At 41.9% G+C, this 22,188-nt stretch overlaps 1 protein-coding gene across 1 annotated transcript in view; it reads right to left on the bottom strand.

Annotated features, from left to right (window-relative positions):
* LOC308613117 (uncharacterized protein) overlaps window positions 1–22,188 on the bottom strand; it is a 28,782-nt gene that overhangs the window by 4,340 nt on the left and 2,254 nt on the right. The window contains exon 2 of the mRNA XM_081226127.1: window positions 5,893–6,148. Within this exon, the coding sequence (XP_081082253.1) occupies window positions 5,893–6,043 (151 nt within the window). The 5' untranslated portion in view covers window positions 6,044–6,148. The remainder of the gene's footprint in view (window positions 1–5,892; window positions 6,149–22,188) is intronic.

Genomic DNA, 22,188 nt, shown 5'->3' with positions numbered 1-22,188 from the left:
ATCTATTGAGATGATCATATGGTTTTATTCTTCAATTTGTTAATATGGGGTATCACATTGATTGATTTGTGTATATTGAAGAATCCTTGCATCCCTGGAAAAAATTCCACTTGATCGTGGTGTATGATCCTTTTAATGTGCTGTTGGATTCTGTTTGCTAGTATTTTATTGAGGATTTTTTCATCTATATTCATCAGTGATATTGGTCTGTAATTTTCTTTTTTTGTAGTATCTTTGTCTGGTTTTGGTATCAGGGTGATGGTGGCCTCATAGAATGAATTTGGGAGTGTTCCTTACTCTGCAATTTTTTGGAAGAGTTTGAGAAGGATGGGTGTTAGCTCTTCTCTAAATGTTTGATAGAATTCACCTGTGAAGCCATCTGGTCCTGCACTTTTGTTTGCTGGAAGTTTTTTGTTTTTTGTTTTTTGTTTTTTTTGCGGTACGCAGGCCTCTCACTGTTGTGGCCTCTCCCCTTGTGGAGCACAGGCTCCGGACGCGCAGGCTCATTGGCCATGGCTCACGGGCCCTGCCACTCCGTGGCATGTAGGATCTTCCTGGACTGGAGCACGAACCCGCGTCCCCTGCATCAGCAGGCAGACTCTCAACCCCTGCGCCACCAGGGAAGCCCTGTTGGAAGATTTTTAATCACAGTTTCAATTTCATTACTTGTGATTGGTCTGTTCATATTTTCTGTTTCTTCCTGGTGCAGTCTTGGAAGGTTATACCTTTCTAAGAATTTGTCCATTTCTTCCAGGTTGTCCATTTTATTGGCATAGAGTTGCTTGTAGTAGTCTCTTAGGATGCTTTGTATTTCTGTAGTGTCTGTTGTAACTTTTCCGTTTTCATTTCTAATTTTATTGATTTGAGTCCTCTCCCTCTTTTTCTTGATGAGTCTGGCTAATGGTTTATCAATTTTGTTTATCTTCTCAAAGAACCAGCTTTTAGTTTTATTGATCTTTGCTATTGTTTTCTTTGTTTCTATTTCATTTATTTCTGCTCTGATCTTTATGATTTCTTTCCTTCTGCTAACTTTGGGTTTTGTTTGTTCTTCTTTCTCTAGTTCCTTTAGGCGTAAGGTTAGATTGTTTATTTGAGATTTTTGTCATTTCTTGCGGTAGGCTTGTATAGCTATAAAATTCCCTCTTAGAACTGTTTTTGCTGCATCCCATAGGTTTTGGATCATCATGTTTCCATTGTTATTTGTCTCTAGGTATTTTTTGATTTCCTCTTTGATTTCTTCAGTGAGCTCTTGGTTATTTAGTAACGTATTGTTTAGCCTCCATGTGTTTGTGTTTTTTATGTTTTTTTCCTGTAATTGATTTCTAATCTCATAGTGTTGTGGTCAGAAAAGATGCTTGATATGATTTCAATTTTCTTAAATTTACTGAGGCTTGAATTGTGACCCAAGATGTGATCTATCCTGGAGAATGTTCCATATGCACTTGAGAAGAAAGTGTAATCTGCTGTTTTTGGATGGAATGTCCTATAAATATCAATTAAATCTATCTGGTCTATTGTGTTATTTAAAGCTTCTGTTTCCTTATTATTTTCATTTTGGATGAGCTGTCCATTGGTGTAAGTGAGGTGTTAAAGTCCCCCACTGTTATTGTGTTACTGTCGATTTCCTCTTTTATAGCTGTTAGCTGTTGCCTTATGTATTGAGGTGCTCCTATGTTGGGTGCATATATATTTATAATTGTTATATCTTCTTCTTGGATTGATCCCTTTATCATTATGTAGTGTCCTTCCTTGTCTCTTGTAACATTCTATATTTTAAAGTCTATTTTACCTGGTATGAGTATAGTTACTCCAACTTTCTTTGGATTTCCATTTGCATGGAATATCTTTTTTCATCCCCTCACTTTCAGTCTGTATGTGTCCCTAGGTCTGAAGTGGGTCTCTTGTAGACAGCATATAGATGGGTCTTGGTTTTGTATGCATTCAGTGAGCCTGTGTCTTTTGGTTGGAACATTTAATCCATTCACGTTTAAGGTAATTATCGATATATATGTTACTACTACCACTTTATTAATTGTTATGGTTTGCTTTTGTAGGTCCTTTTCTTTTCTTGTGTTTCCCACTTAGAGAAGTTCCTTTAACATTTGTTGTAGAGCTGGTTTGGTGGTGCTGAATTCTCTTAGCTTTTGCTTGTCTGTAAAGCTTTTGATTTCTCCATTGAATCTGAATGAGATCCTTGCTGGGTAGGGCAATCTTGGTTGTAGGTTCTTCCCTTTCATCACTTTAAGTATATCATGCCACTCCCTTCTGGCTTGTAGAGTTTCTGCTGAGAAATCAGATGTTAACCTTATGGGAGTTCCCTTGTATGTTATTTGTCATTTTTCCCTTGCTGCTTTCAATAATTTTTCTTTGTCTTTAATTTTTGCCAGTTTGATTACTATGTGTCTCAGCGTGTTTCTCCTTGGGTTGATCCTGTATGGGACTCACTGTGCTTCCTGGACTTGGGTGGCTATTTCCTTTCCCATGTTAGGGAAGTTTTCGACTATAATCTCTTCAAATATTTTCTCTGGTCCTTTCTCTCTCTCTTCTCCTTCTGGGACCCCTATAATGCGAATGTTGTTGCGTTTAATGTTGTCCCAGAGGTCTCTTAGGCTGTCTTCATTTCTTTTCATCCTTTTTTCTTTATTCTGTTCCGCAGCAGTGAATTCAGCCATTCTGTCTTCCAGGTCACTTATCCGTTCTTCTGCCTCAATTATTCTGCTATTGATTCCTTCTAGTGTAGTTTTCATTTCAGTTATTATATTGTTCATCTCTCTTTGTTTGTTCTTTAATTCTTCTAGGTCTTTGTTAAACGTTTCTTGTATCTTCTCGATCTTTGCCTCCATTCTTTTTCTGAGGTCCTGGATCATCTTCACTATCATTATTCTGAATTCTTTTTCTGGAAGATTGTCTATCTCCACTTCATTTAGTTGTTTTTCTGAGGTTTTATCTTGTTCCTTCATCTGGTACATAGCCCTCTGCATTTTTGTCTTGTCTATCTTTCTGTGAATGTGGTTTTTGTTCCACAGGCTGCAGGATTGTAGTTCTTCTTGCCTCTGCTGTCTGTCCTCTGGTGGATGAGGCTATCTAAGAGGTTTGTGCAAGTTTCCTGATGGGAGGGACTGGTGGTGGGTAGAGCTGGCTGTTGCTCTGGTGGGCAGAGCTCAGTAAAACTTTAATCTGCTTGACTGCTGATGGGTGGGGCTGGGTTCCCTCCCTGTTGGTTGTTTGGCCTGAGGCAACCCAACACTGGAGTCTACCTGTGCTCTTTGGTGGGGCTAATGGCAGACTCTGGGAGGGTTCACGTCAAGGAGTAGTTTCCAGAACTTCTGCTGCCAGTGTCCTTGTCCCCACAGTGAGCCACAGCCCCCACACCCCGCCTCTGCAGGAGACCCTCCAACACCAGCAGGTAGGTCTGGTTCAGTCTCCCCTGGGGTCACTGCTCCTTCCCCTGGGTCCTGATGCACACACTACTTTGTGTGTGCCCTCCAAGAGTGGAGTTTCTGTTTCCCCCAGTCCTGTCGAAGTCCTGAAGTCAATTCCCACTAGGCTTCAAAGTCTGATTCTCTAGGAATTCCTCCTCCTGTTGCCGGACCCCTAGGTTGGGAAGCCTGACGTGGGGCTCAGACCCTTCACTCCAGTGGGTGGACTTCTGTGGTATAAGTGTTCTCCAGTCTGTGAGTCACCCACCCACCAGTTATGGGGTTTGATTTTACTGTGATTGTGCCCCTCCTACCATCTCATTATGGCTTCTCCTTTGTCTTTGGATGTGGGGTATCTTTACTGGTGAGTTCCAGTGTCTTCCTGTTGATGATTGTCCAGCAGCTAGTTGTGATTCTGGTGTTCTCGCAAGAGGAAGTGAGAGCCGAGAATAATTCTTTAACACATGCCATAGACTGAATGTTTGTGTGCTGCCAAAATTCATATGTTAAATCCTAACCCCAAGGTGATGGTATTTGGAGGTGGGGTCTTTGGGAGGTGATTAGGTCAAGAGGGTGGAGCCCTCATGCCTGAGATTACTTCTTTTATAGAAGACCCCAGAGGGTCTCCTCATGCCCTTCCAACCTGTGAGGACACAGCAAGAAGACAGCCATCTAAGAACAAGAAGTGGGCTCTCACCAGACACTGAATGTGCTAGTGCCTTAATCTTGGACCTTCCAGCATCCAGAACTATGAGAAATAAATGTCTATTGTTTATAAATCACCCAGTCAAACAGTAATTTGTTATAGCAGCCCAAACTGACCAAGACAACACATATAAAAATGAGCTCTACAGGATCCTAAGCAGTAATATTAGCTGCCTTACCTTGGGGACTTAATATATACCAGGCACATTCATTACCTTATTTAAGCTTCATAAACAGGCAATAAGGTAGGAACAATTATTATTCCCACCTTACAGTAAGGAAACCAACTCTCAGGGATCAGACTTGCTCAAGGTCATAGAGCTAGATAGTGGCAGATATCAGACTTGAACCTACATCTCTCCAACTTTAAATTGTGTGTTTATGAATACTACACTTTGTTGCCACTGTGCCATCATTTTACTCTTGAGTTCTGCCATTCTTACAAAGGAGTAAGTGTTACCAGACATGACAGGATATCCAGAAAAAAGACAACCAGGAGGGTGCAGGTGATCCATCCCCAGGGAGGGGCATGTGAGGGGGTGAGGAGTGGTCAGGATACCAGCTAACTGGGCTGGAACTAGGCAGAGGTGGCAGCTGTGAGAGCCTGCCCATGCTTAAGTGAGGAGGTGATGGTGATATTATCCACACTGAAAAAAGTTCTTCCACATCAAGGGATGAAGACTCCAAGCCCATCCCCTATCCAGCCACAGTCTGTCCCTGGATTCTCGGGGTTAGAAGGAATCTTAAAACATTTCTAACCCAACCCCCTTTCTGTATAGATCTTTAGGGTCAGCCACTGGCCCCTGCTGAGTGCTGGAGCCAGGACTGGAGTTTTCAATTCTAAACCCGAAGCGCTCTTGCCTACACTCGGGCCTCTTTCTATTCCTTCCCTCTTAAAATGGAGGTGCGTGATTCAGCCCCTATAGCAGGTGGCACATTCCAGACACATCTTGGGAGCTGACTACTCAGACACCCGAATGCAGAGACTGCTGCTAGGGTGGGGTGGAGGGAACCTAGTGGATCACTAGGGCAATCTAATACCCACTGACGATACATAATATCTGAAAGTGGAAGTACCAAGAATTACAGCCTCTTGGGACACTAAGGCCAGTTGGAATTGTGTCAAGCACCTCGATGGCTCACTTCTTCTCTGCCTTCTTTCAAGTAAGATAGCTGACCTCACTAAGCTTTTCTTTAACAGCCCCTGCCCAACTTCTGGGCAAAGGGTAGGGAGGGGACTTGGAAACCAGATCTTTCTAGTGCCCATGGAATTACCCAAGATGAGGTACCAAGTCACAGGGCTTGGTGTTTGGAGCCGTGGAATAGGGTGAGATGTCACACAAAAGCCTGGAGCAATGAGATGGGAACCTGGGGCTCCAGCTGGGGGTTGCTGGCCGGGGGTTGCTGAGAACAGAGCATACCTGTTCTCAGCAAGGATGACAGACAGCATGAGGGTGTCCACCTAGGGTCAGAAAGACAAGGGCCTATCCTGAAAAAGCAGAGGAGGGTTGGTGGGGGTGAGGAAAACAAGCATGAAGGATGATATCATGAAAGAGCCTGAACTTTAGGGTCCCGTGACCTGGTCTCAGGTACTTCTAACTGTGTGATCTTAAGACAGTCACATAATCTCTCTGAGCCACATTTTCTGCATCTGTGAGATGGACATAGTATTCAACCCATAGGGTTTTTAAAGAACTAAATGGTGAGATAATTATTTAACAGTAATTAGTAGTCACTTTGCCCAGGGCTCACTTTCAGCTAATCTTACCCAAGCTGAACAACTGTGTGGTGTTGTCTAAGATGTCACCACTGGCTCTGGAATCCTGGAACCTATAGTTGGTCCAATTCATCTTGCCAAGGGGTCTAACCAGAGGGTTCTTGTCCCATGTACCGAGGTTCCCAGGATAGGTGGTCCTCATTAGCTGGAAGCAGAGTTTCTCAGAGGTACTTAGCAGCCGGCAGACACAAGCCCAGGGAACTGGCACCTCTCTTCTCCTCCCTGTCTTTCAACCCTCCACAGGAACCTGTTGGGTGCAGAGAATGTTAGACTGTCACTGCTGGAAAGGAGGGCCTCAAAAGGCATTGAGATAGCATTTCCCTCTTAAAGAAGCCATCTTCAGATTGGCCTTCCCCAAGCACATGGTCCAAAGTCGGCTTCCCAACCTCTCTGCCACATCACCCTCTGATCTCTTAATTAGTATGCGAATTAACCTCAACCATTTATTTGTTTGCTTGTTTATTGTCAGTTTCTCATCACATGAACGTAAGCTCCATAAGAACAGAAACCTTCTCATCACTGTATCCCCAAGGCCTAGAATAGTGCCTCACCAACAAATAGGTTCAACATACACTCGTTGAGTGAATGAATGAATAAATGCCAAAAACTCCTTCAGAGCACCCTGACCATGTTCTGTCAGAACCGTGGGGAGTCTCCACCACAGGATTTGAATCCTTTAGTTGATGACAAACCTTTATCCTTTGAAGGAGAAGTCGATTTTTAAAAGCCCACAGTCGGGCTTCCCTGGTTGCACAGTGGTTGAGAGTCCGCCTGCCGATACAGGGGACACGGGTTCGTGCCCCGGTCTGGGAAGATCCCACATGCCGTGGAGCGGCTGGGCCCATGAGCCATGGCCGCTGAGCCTGCGTGTCCGGAGCCTGTGCTCCGCAGCGGGAGAGGCCACAACAGTGAGGGGCCCGAAAAAAAAAAAAAAAGCCCACAGTCATCTGAACCAACCAAATTGTGTGACAATTAGGTGACAATTGATCTGGGAAGTGCCAATTGTGGAAATAGAGGCATTATGCCAACCGAACACCAAGAGCAATGTCCTGGAAGAGCCTGGAGGAGGACGCTACACCTGGGCACACGGGGAGCCCTGGGGAAGAGAGTGAGGATGACGTAGCCCTGCGAGCCACCATCAGAGGCACATGTATCCTGCCTGGGCCTCCAGCCCCTGCTTCGGGTGGGAAGTGAGGAGAGAGGTGTGTTTAGGACCACATGAAAGAGGATCTATCATCCTCTGTCCCCCACTCACTGCCACATCCCCACAAAGAGATTTGCAGGAACTGTCAGGAAATCTCCTAACAAGGCGAGAGTGGAACCCAGAGCCCAGATGACATAGATGAGCCACTAAGCCCCCCTGGAGTCTGTTTTCCTATTTATGAAACAGGGCAAGAGTGAAAAGAATAAGGCATGACTCTAAAAATGACCAGTTCTTTTCACAAATGTATCTCGTCCCTTTCTAGTGTCCTCTTTGCATATGCCCCCGTGTACATTGTGTAATTTTTCTGATAATCATTCTATTGCTCAAGCAATTCTAAGAACTCGTTTATGGAGTATAGCCTTTGCAAGTGTTAAGAATTGTTTTTATTTTTAATTTTGGAAGAAGGAGGGAATGTCATAATTTTTTCAGTTTGGGGCTTCTAAAAGTTTTTATTTTATTAGATAACATTCATATGGTTTCAAACTTAAAAGGTACGGAAGGATAATTCTTGAAAAACTGCTTTTCTACCCTTTACCCCAAGCAGCTAGTTCCTCTCCCTGGAAGCAACCAGCATTCCCAGTTTACTGTATACCTTATGTATACATGAGCAAACACACAGATACACAGGCATATAGACACACACACACGATACAGCTTTTTTCCCTGTGGATGACAGCATATACTATATATATTGATCTGTCCCTTCCCTTTTTACTTAATATACTTTGGAGTTAATTTGTAATCAATATGTATAGAACTTTCTCATTCTTTTTTTCAGCTGCCAAGTGTTCTATTCCATGGAAGCCCATGGTTTATTGAACTGGTCTCCTAGTTGTGGGCACTAAGATTTTGTTTCCAATTTTTACTCTTCAAAGGATGATGCAATTATTAAACGTATTCAAACATCATTTGCCCATGTGTGAATATACATGTAGAATTAGGGGAAGGCTTGCTAAAGGAGCTTTGCAATCCAAATTTTAAGAAGTCAGTGTTACTTTTTAAAACTCCAAAAATGTAGTGCTACCCAATTGACTACCCAAATAATTAACAAGATTTCCCTCCACACGGCCTTAGGCTATTTCCAAACATCAAACTGCTCCGAAAAGAACAAAGATCTGAGACCACTGAGGGTATTCAACAGAAATGCGTCACCTCTGGAGGTTGCCTTCTGTAAGAATCCAAATGCCATCCGCAGCAGCAGCACTAGAAGAAGTGGAGTGTTTCCCGAGGTGACTGTGAGGGTGGGATAACTCTCAATGACACAGATATTTCCAAGTATTTCAAACAAGATTTACTGAGTCCCAATCCATAGTCTGCTTAAAATAAGGGTGAACAGGGAATGGCCTTGCCATCAAGAAACCGATGGTCTAAGGCGGCAGGCAGTTCTCAAAGTGTGGTCTAGGGACCTCCTGGGGGTTCCAGAGATCCTTTCAGAGATTTGGTGAGGTCAAGACTCTTTCATAACAGTGCTAAGATGCTAGTTGCCATTTTCACTCTCTGCCTTTCTCAAGGTCCAGTGGAGTTTCCCAAAGGCTAGGTGATGTGTGATATGGCAACAGACTGAATGCAGAAGCAGATCTGAGAATCTAGCTCTCTTTCATCAAACCAGATATTAATAATGAGATTGGCAAAAACGTAAAGCAGCACCTTTCTTCTCACTAAATTTTTCATGATTTGGAAAATATGGTTATTTTTTATAAAAGCATGTTAATTATATTAATATATAATAGTTATAGTACCATTTAAAAATTAGTTAATTACATATCTTTAAATTGTCTTAGTTTTAATTCCTAATATGGTAAATATAAACAGATATAGCCTACATAAGCAATAGCTCTTTGGGTTCCTTAATAATTTTTTAAAATTAATTAATTTATTTATTTTGGGCTGCGTTGGGTCTTCGTTGCTGAGCCTGGACTACCTCTAGTTGCTGCGAGCGGGGGCTACTCTTCGTTGCAGTGCGCGGGCTTCTCATTGCTGCGGCTTCTTTTGTTGCAGGGCATGGGCTCTAGGCGTGCGGGCTTCAGTAGTTGCGATGCGTGGGCTCAGCAGTTGTGGCTCGCGGTCTCTAGAGTGCAGGCTCTGTAGTTGTGGTGCAAGGGCTTAGTTGCTCCACGGCATGTGGGACCTTCCTGGACCAGGGATCAAACCCGTGTCCCCTGCATTGGCAGGCAGATTCTTAACCACCGCGCCACCAGGGAAGTCCTCCTTAATAATTTTTAAGAGTATAAGGGGGCGCTGAGATAAAAAAATTTGAGAACTGCTGAGCTAAGTAATTTCTTCACCACAGGGTAGGTGAGGGGCACTTCACCAAGGGTGTAATCAAGGAGCACAAACCAAAAGATGCAGGAGAAACAGAAATGGGCATCTCAAATAGCAGTATATGTCAAGGAGAACAGGTAATCTCTTGGAAGAGAGAACTCTCTGGGGCCTCCTGGCTGGCAACATGGCAGCTGTGTAGACAGGCTCTGCCAGAGAGGACAGAGCCCAGATGTGGGGGAACAGGCTCTGAGGTGGAGGGAGTGGGGAGAGGAAGCAGAAATCCTGTGCCAGACCAAGCTGCTGACTGCCTCCCCCTTGGATTCCAAGGGTCACCTGCCCTGCCCCCAAACAAATCCACCCTGGCTGCTGGCGCCTAAAATTCCAATGAAGTGTTTCATTCTCTTGGCCAAAAGGCAAATTCAATCCCAAGCAATGCCAAGTGTTCAAGCCTACACGAATATGGTTACTTAGATGCATTAGAAGGTTGCATTTTATTAAAACAAGAGTGTGTATCAATGGCAGTGTGGGGTGGTTGGGGGCAGGGAGTGGGGAATAGGTATGGAGACCAAAAAATATTAAATATATAGATCATAAGAGCTAGGCATGGACCCATGATGGCAGAACACCACCAACAGATGAGTTTGATCAAGCTAATTCTGGGCAACTAAAATCAAAGACAAAAATCCAATCCAGCCAAATTGTTTTTAGTGTTTGGTATGTATCCAACAGTATAAGGCAGGCTGCTGGGGTAGAGAGGAATTAGACATGAGCCCTGGGCTCGGAGAGTGGTATCCCCTGTCCTCCCAGTCCAATCTGGCAGAAAAGGTCTCCACTGACCCCCAACAGCTGTAAGAAAAGGCAGGTGTGTGGTCAGTGCTAAAATGATGTACCAACAAAGGGCTATTCATCCAACAAAAGACAAAACATTTCTAACTTGGGCAATGAGGGAAGGCTGCATGGAGGAGGTGCCATTTGTGCTGATTCTAGACGATAGGAAGCCTTTCTATAGGCAGTGCTGAGACTCTGGACATACCAGGGTGCTAGGAGCAAAGGCAGGACAGTTGGAACATGCAGTCACTTTTCCCTTGGTGAACATCTGAAATCACGCATAAGAGGAGGAATCCTGGACACCTGAGGATGAAGGGAAGCTGTCACCTAGGATGGCGGAAGGAAGGAGGGACAGAACCTGGAGAAACAGGGTGTGGGAAAGACAGTTCACAAACGAGACCTCAAGAGCCCCATGTGGACCGAGATCACACCTGATCTGACTTATACCAGCCCATAGGCCAGTACCTGGAATGTAGCAGGCCCACAGTAAATGCTTAATGAGTGAGTGAAAGGTTGGACACACTCTTTTTTTCCAGGCTGGCCACAAATGTACTGTTGTAATCAAGCGGGGCCATCAGGAAAAGAGTGGGGAGGATGTTCAACCAAACTTCCTCCTGGCTTCCTCTGAAGTAAATATTCTCACCATTTCTGGGACTTTAACTGCTTTTCTGTTTTTGCAAAATTTCATTTCTCAAAATAGAAACTCTGTGTCCTTTTGAGGTTTATTACAGAGCCATTTATTGGTTGGGGGTTGCTGTAAAAATCACCTTTAGGTTTTCAGTTTGCATGGTGACTTATCTGCAAGCTTCAAACAATTGCCTTAACATTTGGCTTCCTAAGAAAATCAGAATGTCAGCCTCTCAGGCTCCTACAGAAGCTCACCTCTGGACATGTGAAACCAGCAGCTGTCCACAGGTAACTTAACAGGAACTGATTCCAAATTCATTGGTATTACTGTCTTTTACTGGCTCTGCACATGTACTTTATTCAATTTGAAAAACATAATACAATTTTTTTTTTTTTTTTTTTTTTTTTTGTGCAGTACGCAGGCCTCTCACTGTTGTGGCCTCTCCCGTTGCGGAGCACAGGCTCTGAACGCACAGACTCAGCGGCCATGGCTCACGAGCCCAGCCGCTCCATGGCATGTGGGATCTTTGCGGACCGGGGCACGAACCTGTGTCCCCTGCATTGGCAGGCGGACCCTCAACCACTGCACCACCAGGGAAGCCCCATACAATTTTTAAAGAAAGCACATTTTATCAAGTGCAAAATGGAAACCCCATGCACATCTCATGATTTCATTTACTACTCAGAACTGGGAACATCTCCCATGGCCTCCATGTAGCAGTTTGAAGGATTAGGCATACTAATCCCCATTTGCAGATGAACTGATAGAGGATCCCTAGGGAGTGGTGAGTGAATTGCCCAAGGTCACAGCAAACCTCATGACAAGTATCCAAACACAGATCTCAGGATCCCTTAGTCTTTCCTCCATTACCTACACAGGTTGTTTCTAGGTATATGGGAGCACTTTATTAGCTGTAATGGCCACAGAAATGTTTAGAGTAGCCAAGGAGGGTTGTTCAGGTTGTTTATTGCTCAAGGGCATGACACCCAAGGGGACTATCCCCATCATAGACATCGTTATTACTTTGAATTTTTTCCACATTTTTATTTGACTACTGATAGATGATTTATATTCTTACTGCAATAATTTTCTGAAAAATAACAATAAAATATCTTATCTAACAAAAATCCATTTATTATGATAATTTTCTGACACATGGAAATAAAAAGACTTTTTCTAACAATGTCAACATTTATTTGCTTCATAAGTAAAGCAGAATGAGGTTGATGAAGACCTTGTTAATTTAAAACTTCTACAATGACTAGTCTTTCCAAACACGGAGCTGCTTTTCCAACTGTTGTTTTGATTTTTATCTAAATTTTAAAAAATCCTCTGTAAGTATTTGTGTATTGGCTAAATTTAAAATTTTGTGTTATAATTCATATTATCTGCCTGAACAGTAGCTCAGAGTTCCAAATTTAATCTACCAGATTTTCATTATGACATAACTTACTTTTGTAGTAATGAATGTTCATTTATCATTACATATATACAAAGTAATTATTTATATTCATAAATTAGAGATTGCTATGTAATGAATTAAAGGAGAGCTACTGTTTATGGTTGTTAAAGGAATTTTTTTCTTTCAGTTTTATTGAGATATAATCGACATACAGCATCGTTTAAATTTAAGGTGTACAGCACAATGATTTGACTTACATATGTCATGAAATGACTACCACAGTAAGTTTAGTAAGTTTAGTGAACATCCATCATCTCATATAGATACAAAATTAAAGAAACAGAAAACAAAATGTTTTCCTTGTGATGAGAACTCTTAGGATTTACTTACTCTTTAACAACTTTCATGTGTAACATACAGCAGTGTTCATTATATTTCTCAGGTTGTACGTTACACCCTAGTACTTATTTATCTTAGAACTGGAAGTTTGTGCCTTTTGACTGCCCTCATCCAATTCCCCCTCCAGCCACCCCTGTCTCTGGTAACTATAAATCTGATCTCTTTTTCTTTCAGTTTGTTTGTTTGTTTGTTTGTTTTGCGGTACGCGGGCCTCTCACTGTTGTGGCCTCTCCCGTTGCGGAGCACAGGCTCCGGACGCGCAGGCCCAGTGGCCATGGCTCATGGGCCCAGCCGCTCCGCGGCATATGGGATCCTCCCGGACCGGGGCACGAACCCATGTCGCCTGCATCGGCAGGCGGACTCTCAACCACTGCTCCACCAGGGAAGCCCCAGTTTGTTTGTTTTTGAAGTGCAATTGACTTACAGCACTATGTTAGTTCCTGTTACACAACATGGTGATTTGATATTTCTATACATTTCAAAATGATCACAGTAAGTCTAGTCACCCTCTGTCACCATACAAAGATACTACATAATTATTGACCATAATCCCTGTACATTTCATACCCATGACTCCTTTACCTTGCAACTGGAAGTTTGTACCTCTTAATCTTTCTCACCTATTTCTCTCCTTCCCTCACCCCCCTCCCCTCTGACAACCATGTATTTGTCCTCTATATCTATGACTCTATTTTTGTTTTGTTATGTTTGTTCATTTGTTTTGTTTTTTAGGTTCCACATATAAGTGAAACCATACAGTGTTTGTCTTTCTCTGTCTGATGTATCTCACTCAGCATAATACCCTCTAGGTCCATTCGTGTTGTTGCAACAGGCAGGATTTAATTCTTTTTCTGGCTGAGTAGTATTCCATTACATTTCTTTCCTCCCTGTATAAAGGAAATTTCTTTATGACAAAAATTAACTGCAGTTACATTCATAGCTTGCTAAATAATATTTTTTAAAGCTATACATTCTAAAATAAAATACTAAGCTCATATGTTATTACTCCCATGATATTGGAAAGAAAAAAGATATCAAACCAAAAACAGAAAATGAAAAGCTGCCTACAGACGAAATGAAATAAAATCTTTTGTATTGTTGAATAAATTTGAGGAGGAAAAGGTGAAATGCCAAAAAGATAAAAATAAGAGTTCAGAGCCATTGGTTTCAGTGAATGTGTCACAGAAACGTGAGCAGGATGTGAATTTACGTTTTCATTCCGTCATCAACCACGACTGATAGCTATCAAGGAAAACTAGAAAAAAATGCAAAGAACCCAAATATATGGCCAAGTAGTTTGAGTGTGAAACAAGGCGCACTCTTGCTGAAAATTACCCACCTCAAGTATGAAATTTTTACTTTACATAAGATAACACAGGTTGGAAGTTTAGGACAATATAACGGACACAAATTTTTCTAAATGGTGAGGGAAAAAATCACTAGGTTTTAGTTACTTATTACACTTCAGTCAAAGGATTCTACCTTTTGCCAGCAATTTGAGAATGAAAAAAATCAACTGGAAAATAAGAAAGAGCACAAAGATTGAGAGCATTTAGCACTATTATTTTTTGTAATCATGAAGAATCTAAAATGAACATTAATAGTAATACCATATATTCAAATTTCAAATCTGATTTGAAAAATATGTAATTATTAATGTTGCAAAACAGATTCTGTATGATAAAGAAAATATTGGCATTCTCTTGTTGAACACATAATAAACACAATTATGTTTTTAGCAAGATATTATCTAGCATTCAGAGGATCATCCAAGAAAATGTATGAGCATTCTAATGAGATTTTTCTTCACTTGCAGAAATCATAGAAGATTAATAATAGCAATAAAGCAGAACATTTATCCAGGATACAAACACCAAATAACATTACACATTATTTAGTGAATGAAAAACAAAAGTCGAATAATTAAAATATAGCAGATTTGTTGACCAAAATAGTTTTGAACATTGTAAGAAATGTTAAATGTTACACAATTAAATAACTAAGGCACATCTCTTGATGTAAGCCATGTGAAACAGTTATTTTTAGATTTGTAAATTTTCAAAATGCAAATATATATGAAAACATTAAAGAAATTTTTTCCACAGGAAATTTTATAGCCGGAGGAGGATTTTTAGTAGATTTTTAGTAGACCACCAACAAGAAAACACTGAAGCTAGGCCATAATAACAATTTGAGGGGGCAGGGTTACAACAATGACAAAAAATTTATGACAAACTTAATGGATTTCAACATAAGATACCTCAAAAGTTCTAAGGCTGCCCATTATTTAAACCTAGTAGAAAGTAATATAACAAAAAATTATTTTGACGTTGCTAAATCCTGTTACACAATCCAAGAACTGTTTGAATTCAGTGAATCATTGGAGAGTATTGAAAACAGAGTAATCAAACATGAATTTGAGACAACTGTCAAATAAACGATGGAAAAGTCAATTGAAAACAGCGTGACTGGAAAAACTCAGTTAGAGGCAGTATGGAAAAGTCTTTTAGAAATCATTGACATTAGTAAAGATATAGATTCTAAAACACAAGCCAAAGCTATGCTTTTGGAAAAATATTTTTAAAAATACATTTGTTCAACACTAATTTGACATAAAATTTATGACAACATATGACAAATTTATGACAATATAAATATGAAAAAATCAAAAGTTAATGTACAGGAACTTCCCTGGTGGTGCAGTGGTTAAGAATCTGCCTGCCATATATGTGGAACCTAGAAAAATGGTACAGATGAACCGGTTTGCAGGGCAGAAATTGAGACACAGATGTAGAGAACAAACGTATGGTCACCAAGCGGGGAAAGCGGCAGCGGGTGGTGGTGGTGGTGTGATGAATTGGGAGATTGGGATTGACATGTATACACTAATATGTATAAAATAGATAACTAATAAGAAGCTGCTGTATAAAAAAATAAATAAAATTCAAAAAAAGAAAAGAAAAGAATCCGCCTGCCAATGCAGGGGACACGGGTTAAAGCCCTGGTCCAGGAAGATCCCATATGCCACAGAGCAACTAAGTCCGTGTGCTATAACTACTGAGCCTGCGCTCTAGAGCCCGCGAGCCACAACTACTGAGGCCACGCACCACAACTACTGAAGCCCATGCACCTAGAGCCCGTGCTCTGCAACAAGAGAAGCCACAGCAATGAGAAGCCCACCCACCACAAAGAAGAAGAGTCCCCACTCGCTGCAACTAGAGAAAGCCCGCGCACAGCAATGAAGACCCAACGCAGCCAAAAAAAAAGTTAATGTACACAATATATTTGAAAACATTACAGGAGATTAAGAAGCACTTTGAGGGACTTTCCTGGTGCTCCAGTGGTAGAGAATCTGCCTTCCAAGGCAGGGGACGAGGCTTTGATCCCTGGTCGGGAAACTAAGATCCCACATGCCGCGGGGCAACTAAGCCCATGTCCCACAACTACTGAGCCCACGCTCCTCAACGAGAGAGACTGCGTGCCACAAACTGCAGAGCCCACGCACTCTGGAGCCCGCGTGGCACAACTGGAGAGAAGCCCTCGTGCCGCAACGAAAGATCCTGCATGCCACAACGAAGACCTGATGCAGCCAAAATTTTTAAATAAATAAATAAATAAAATATTTAAAAAAGAAGCACTTTGAAAAAACACAAAGTTTTACTCGGTTCATAAAACAGTTAATGAAATATATATTATTGATGTATTATTGATGCCAAACACATTGTAGTCTCTTGACATTGATGCCACCTTCTCCAAAATAGAAAATATTAGAAAAAGGAAAGCGAAGACTCATTTTAACTATGAACCCCCGGACCAGCCCTTTTACAATAAATACAAAGGTCAATATCAAAATCAAAAGTTTTTTTCTATATTGGAAACAGCAATAGCTCTTTAAAAGATGCAGTATTCTAGATGATATGTGTAATTTGAAAAAACTTATGATAAATATGAACTTCTATAACCATTAAAAATACATAATTGAGGGAATTCCCTGGCAGTCCAGCAGTTAGGACTCTGCAATACCACTGCTGGGGGCATGGGTTCTATCTCTGGTCAGGGAACTAAGATCCCACAAGCCTTTGTGGCATGGCAAAAAAAACAAACAAACAACAAAAAAACCCAAACCATGATTGAAATGGAGGAACATGGTAGGAAATATGATAACGATGAGGCATTGATGTAAGAAAAATCTAGTTGACTCACGTGAAATGCGTCAATATATTTGTATTGATAATGTATTAGACACATTTTACTAAAACCATTGTAGATCTCAGGATACAATAACCTTGGCAGTATCAGTCACCAGTGGAAAATGTAGATTCTCACAATTTAAAATTAATAAAAAACTACTAAGCACCCATGATATCACAAGAAAGACTGTCAAATCTAGGGACCATTTCTATGGAAAATAAGATATTGGAACAAGCAAGCATTGACGTTACCACAGAAAGTTTTGTTTTCATGAAAATTACTTTACGACTGAAACTATCTTACAACAAATTGTTATATCCCAGAGGTTTTGCGTTGTTATGTTTGTGACTAAAAACACTAATTTTCTACTATTTTGTATTCAATAATTCTGTGTATATAATTTATGGAGAATAAACTTCTGTTTGCTTTGTTATTACTGAGAAGTACATAATCTACTAACTTGAAAAGACTTCTTGAGAAAGGGGCACTTCTTTGTTATTCCCACAAAGGTACCACAGGAGACAGCAGGAACACTGAACTGTCTCAGGATTTGTTATAAAGTGACTGGGGCAGAGGCCAGCCAGTGAGGCATCCAGGTCTCTTCTAGGACCATGTTGCTTCACACATATTATTATTATTGTGCATAAATCTGCTTGCCGGGGGTCAGTGTCTCCCAACAACTGCCAGAATATTGTCCAAAGGCCTTACACAGGCATATGAAGCCTGTCACCATCTGGTTGCCCACACCTCCAACCTTGTCACTTAGTAGTTCCTATTATACTTGACGCTACCGCCAAATTGCTCTTCTTAGTTTCCCCAGACCCTGTGTCCATCCTTGCCTGTATATAGGCCCCTGGCCACCTTCCCTTCCTCCTATTCTTCCATCAGGACTAAACTGAGCTGTCCTCTCCTCCAGGAAGTCTTCCTTCTCCACTCCCCACCCCTCAAGGTTACCAGGCTGGGTGACTCTCCCACACAACATCTCAGACCATAGCACTTGTCACACACAGCTGAAATCTTCTGTAATTTTGTCTGGCTTCCCCATTAGACTGAGACCTTTCCCGAAAGGAGCCATTGACTCACCAATCATTGCACACTGCTGTAAACCCAGCCATATCACCTAACTGATGCTCAAGAAATGTTTGGACAAACATGCATGCAAATGGCCAGATGCATACATCTTTAAATAAGTTCCATCTCACTAATAACTAAAGAAAGTTAAAGCAACAATTTAAAACCATTAAAAAAAAAAAAAAAAAAGGATGAGGGACTTCCCTGGCAGTCCAGTGGTTAAGACTTTGCCTTCCAGTGCAGGGGGTGCAGGTCCCCTGGTCGGGGAGCTAAGATCCCACATGCCTCCGACCAAAGAATCAAAACATAAAACAGAAGCAATATTGTAACAAATTCAACAAGACTTTAAAAAAATGGTCCACAACAAAAAAATCTTTAAAAAAAATTAAAAAGGATGAAAATGCTCAGCCTTGGCAAGTGTTCTGGCAGGCAGGCAAGTTGTTACAATCTTTGTGAAGAACAATTTGGTGGTATGCATCAAAAAGCCCTAAAAATGTCCATACTTCTCTGACCCAGCAACTCCACTTAGAGGAATTTATCCTGAAGAAATTGCCAAGGATGTGTGCAGAGATTCGGACGTTAAGACAGGTGACTGCCAAGTCATTTACAGGAGCAGCAGTGAAGAAACATCCTCGGGATGAAGAAACAACCTAGGGATGGTGGATTGTGGTGTCAGTTGTGGGATATCCATAAAGTGGAATAAGATTTAACCATTAAAGTGATCTGTGGAAACAAATTATTGACAGGGAAAGATGTTCACATCATACTGTCGAGTCAACAAAAGGCAGATAACACAATAGAATGTCAAATATTCTCCATTAAAATGAATACACTGTATGTGTGTGTGTCTGCATGCATGCACTGTGTATTCTTTATTTCCCCACCTAGCAATATATTATGGCCATCTTTCCACGTCCACATCATTGGCAATGATCATTTTCTCTGGGTGGTGAGATTCCTCGTGACTTTCATGGTCTCCTTTCTTACTCCTCTGTGTTTTCTAATTTTTCTTCAGTGAGCGTACATTGTACCGAAAGTGGGGAGGAGAGGAGAGAAAAGATAGAAGAGGAGAGAGCTGCTCCCACTCTCCATCGCGTCGGGCCCTCATGGGGTTAACGATGAAAGGAGAGAATTGGAATTAGGAGAGTGAGGGGGAAGGGGTGGGTTGAGACCTCTAAGACCTCCAGTACCGCTATAACAGAAGTTTGGGAAAGTGAAGATAGTTCTTTAAAAGTGTGCAGAAGCAAATGGAATTGCCAAAAGGCAGCCTGGGCGTAACTGAAGCTGCCTGTGAACCCAGCAGCTGGAGGAGAAAAAAAAAAATTCTCCTGACAGTAAAACTTCTTTTCACAACCCTTAATTTTCCCCTTCTATTTACGGAGTATCTCTCCTTGCATCTAACAGCGATCTAATTTATCTTGCCACTCTGACCTCTTTCTAGTAACGTCTGCTACTTCTAATGTAGGTCAGTGAAGCAGTTTGCAGTGAACCTGTTTTTTCTGCCAGGAATCTATTTTGATATGTGATGAGCAAGGGTTAGACCATCTCCATTTTCCTGGGATCTATTTTAAAACACATTTCAGTAAGTGTCACCTTAATCTACTGCACCCAGCGCCTACGCCTCACTGGAGTCACTTTATATTTAGCTCATTTTGAAATTCAAAGTCTTATGCAGATATGTTAAATAAATATATGTTGTAAAGCAAAAGGAGGAGCCACTGTGAAAGAGGGAGCCAGGGAAGGAGCCAGGGAAGGAGCCAGGGAGAGCACCGTGGGTGGCTTGGGAAGAATCTGCTGCCAGAGCGAGGACTCAGGTTCCAGTCCCAGATCCTCCCGGCCTCCACCCTCCATCACCCTCCAGACATTCCTGCCAGCTTTCCTGGCTCTTTTTTTTTTTTTTTTTTTTTTTGGCGGTAGGCGGGCCTCTCACTGTTGTGGCCTCTCCCGTTGCGGAGCACAGGCTCAGGACGCGCAGGCTCAGCGGTCGCTCCACGGCATGTGGGATCCTCCCGGACCCAGGCACGCCTGGCTCTTTTTTTATTTGTGCAGCTTGGAGGAAGGACTAGCTGCATCACCCGACGTGTTGTTGGGGATGGGGCGTCAGCATCCTACCAGGCCCCTCTGAAGACCCTGGAGCACCTGCAGCATCGCCCTCATGGCCAATATCCGCTCTCCATCACCCTTCTCACTGCCTCCCTCATCTTCATCCCCCACCCGGCACACCCAAGGGCGTACTGCCAAGCTTACAGCCAAGCCTGCTCTGTCAGGATTTCAAGATGCATCCAAATAGAGACATCACTGAGCCCTTAGGAAGAGGTGTTTGGCTGTCGCCCCATCATTCTGTGGACCACTGAATGGGCATGTGTGTGCCCCACTCCTTTCTTCTCTTTGAGGATGCAGAGCCTTTCCAGCAGCTTTAGGAGCAGGCGAGAGGGCCCGAGAATGGCAAGTCAGCAAAGAGCCAACCCCTCACCACGTCCTATTTATTCGGCATTTATTGAGTGCCTACTGTGTGCTCCCTGCCTTGAAAGGCTCTTGACCCAGTTAAAAGCACACATAAATTTCCCTCTGCAGTTTCTGAAAGTGCAAAACTGTTCCCTGGGGTAATGACGTGCCCTTATAGCCTTACTAAGATTAAGCTTTGTCATTTTTGCCTTTGTTTTTTCAGATGCTTTTTCCCTGTCTCTGAAGGTTGTGGCCTTTTGGGGTGTTCAAATAGCAAGCTTCAGCAAAACTGAAAAACATCTTTATCTTGTTCTTCCCATCAATGCTGCTGCCTTACAAGTTTAGGTTACCCACCTGTGGTCTTTTCTTACAGATTCTCACAGAAAAACTTAATTTGAAGGTAACAGAATGCCTTGACCATCGCCATTGTCAACACGCTGAAAATATCTTTTAAAAAGCTAATTTGTGGTTTGTTTTCCAGAAGTAATTTAACAGGGCTTTTGCTCATATAAAATGTTTCCCTCATTTTATTTACAGCCACACAATGTTAGGCAAGGGTCCCTGACTAGTTAGCAGTCATGGAATGCGTTGAATAATAGTCACTTGTTGCTAATAATCACATTTAAAAAAGAAATAGGTTTTACTACTTCAAAAAGATACATGCATCCCAATGTTCACAGCAGCATTATTTACAATTGCCAGGAGAGGGAAGCAACCTAAGTGTCTATCAACAGATGAATGGGTAAATAAGATGTGATACACACACACACACACGCGCGCGCACACACACACACACACACACACATATACATATGATGGAATACTACTTGGCCATAAAAAAGAACAAAATTTTGCCATTTGTAGCAGCATGGCTGGACTTGGAGACCATTATGCTAAGTGAAATAAGTCCGAGAAAGACAAATACTGTATGATATTACTTATATGTGGAATCTAAAAAATTCAACAAACCAGTGAATATAACAAAAAAGAAGCAGACTCACAGATATAGAGAACAAACCAGTGGTTACCAGTGGGGAGAGAGTGGGGGAGGGGCAGGACAGGGTAGGGGAGTGGGAGGCACAAACTATTGGGTGTAAGACGGGCTCAAGGATATTGTACAACACGGGGATTAGAGCCAATATTTTGTAATAACTGTAAATGGAAAGTAACATTTAAAAACTGTATAGGACTTCCCTGGTGGCGCAGTGGTTAAGAATCCGCCTCCCAATGCAGGGGACAAGGGTTCGAGCCCTGGTCCGGGAAGATCCCACATGCCTCAGAGCAACTAAGCCCGTGCGCCGCAACTGCTGAGCCCACGTGCTGCAACTACTGAAGCCCACACACCTAGAGCCCGTGCTCTGCACTGAGAGAAACTACCCCCATGAGAAGCCCATGCAACACAACGAAGAGTAGCCCCCCTTCACTGCAACTAGAGAAAAGCCCGAGCGCAGCAGCAAAGACCCAACGTAGCCAAAAATAAATAAGTAAATAAATTTTAAAAAGTAAAAATAAAAATAAAATAAAATAAAAACTGTATAAAAATTTTTTTAAATAAATTTTAAAAAAGAAAGAAGTAGGTTTTGAAATCCTTACTAGCAGTTCTTTCTGTCCCTTTTCCCCACCCCACCTTGGAACTCCAGAGCCGTTTCAAAGGGGTTTAGATGAAGGATTTATTCCCTGGCCCATTTTTTTCAAACATCAAGGTCTCAAAGACTATCAGTGAATTAATTTAGGGCTCAGCCAAGTTGGAGAGAGAAAAATTACTATTCACCCTGAAATCCATTTAGGAGAACTAACTACTTCAGGACACTTCAATTTACCCTTCAGAGACTGGGAACAAGAAATGGCAACTCGTTT

The sequence above is a fragment of the Mesoplodon bidens genome, assembly GCF_964165515.1.
Source record: "Mesoplodon bidens genome assembly, chromosome: 2".
Classification (NCBI taxonomy): domain Eukaryota; kingdom Metazoa; phylum Chordata; class Mammalia; order Artiodactyla; family Ziphiidae; genus Mesoplodon; species Mesoplodon bidens.
Note: the sequence above shows the minus strand (reverse complement) of the source record. Positions and strands in the feature narration are given on the sequence as shown.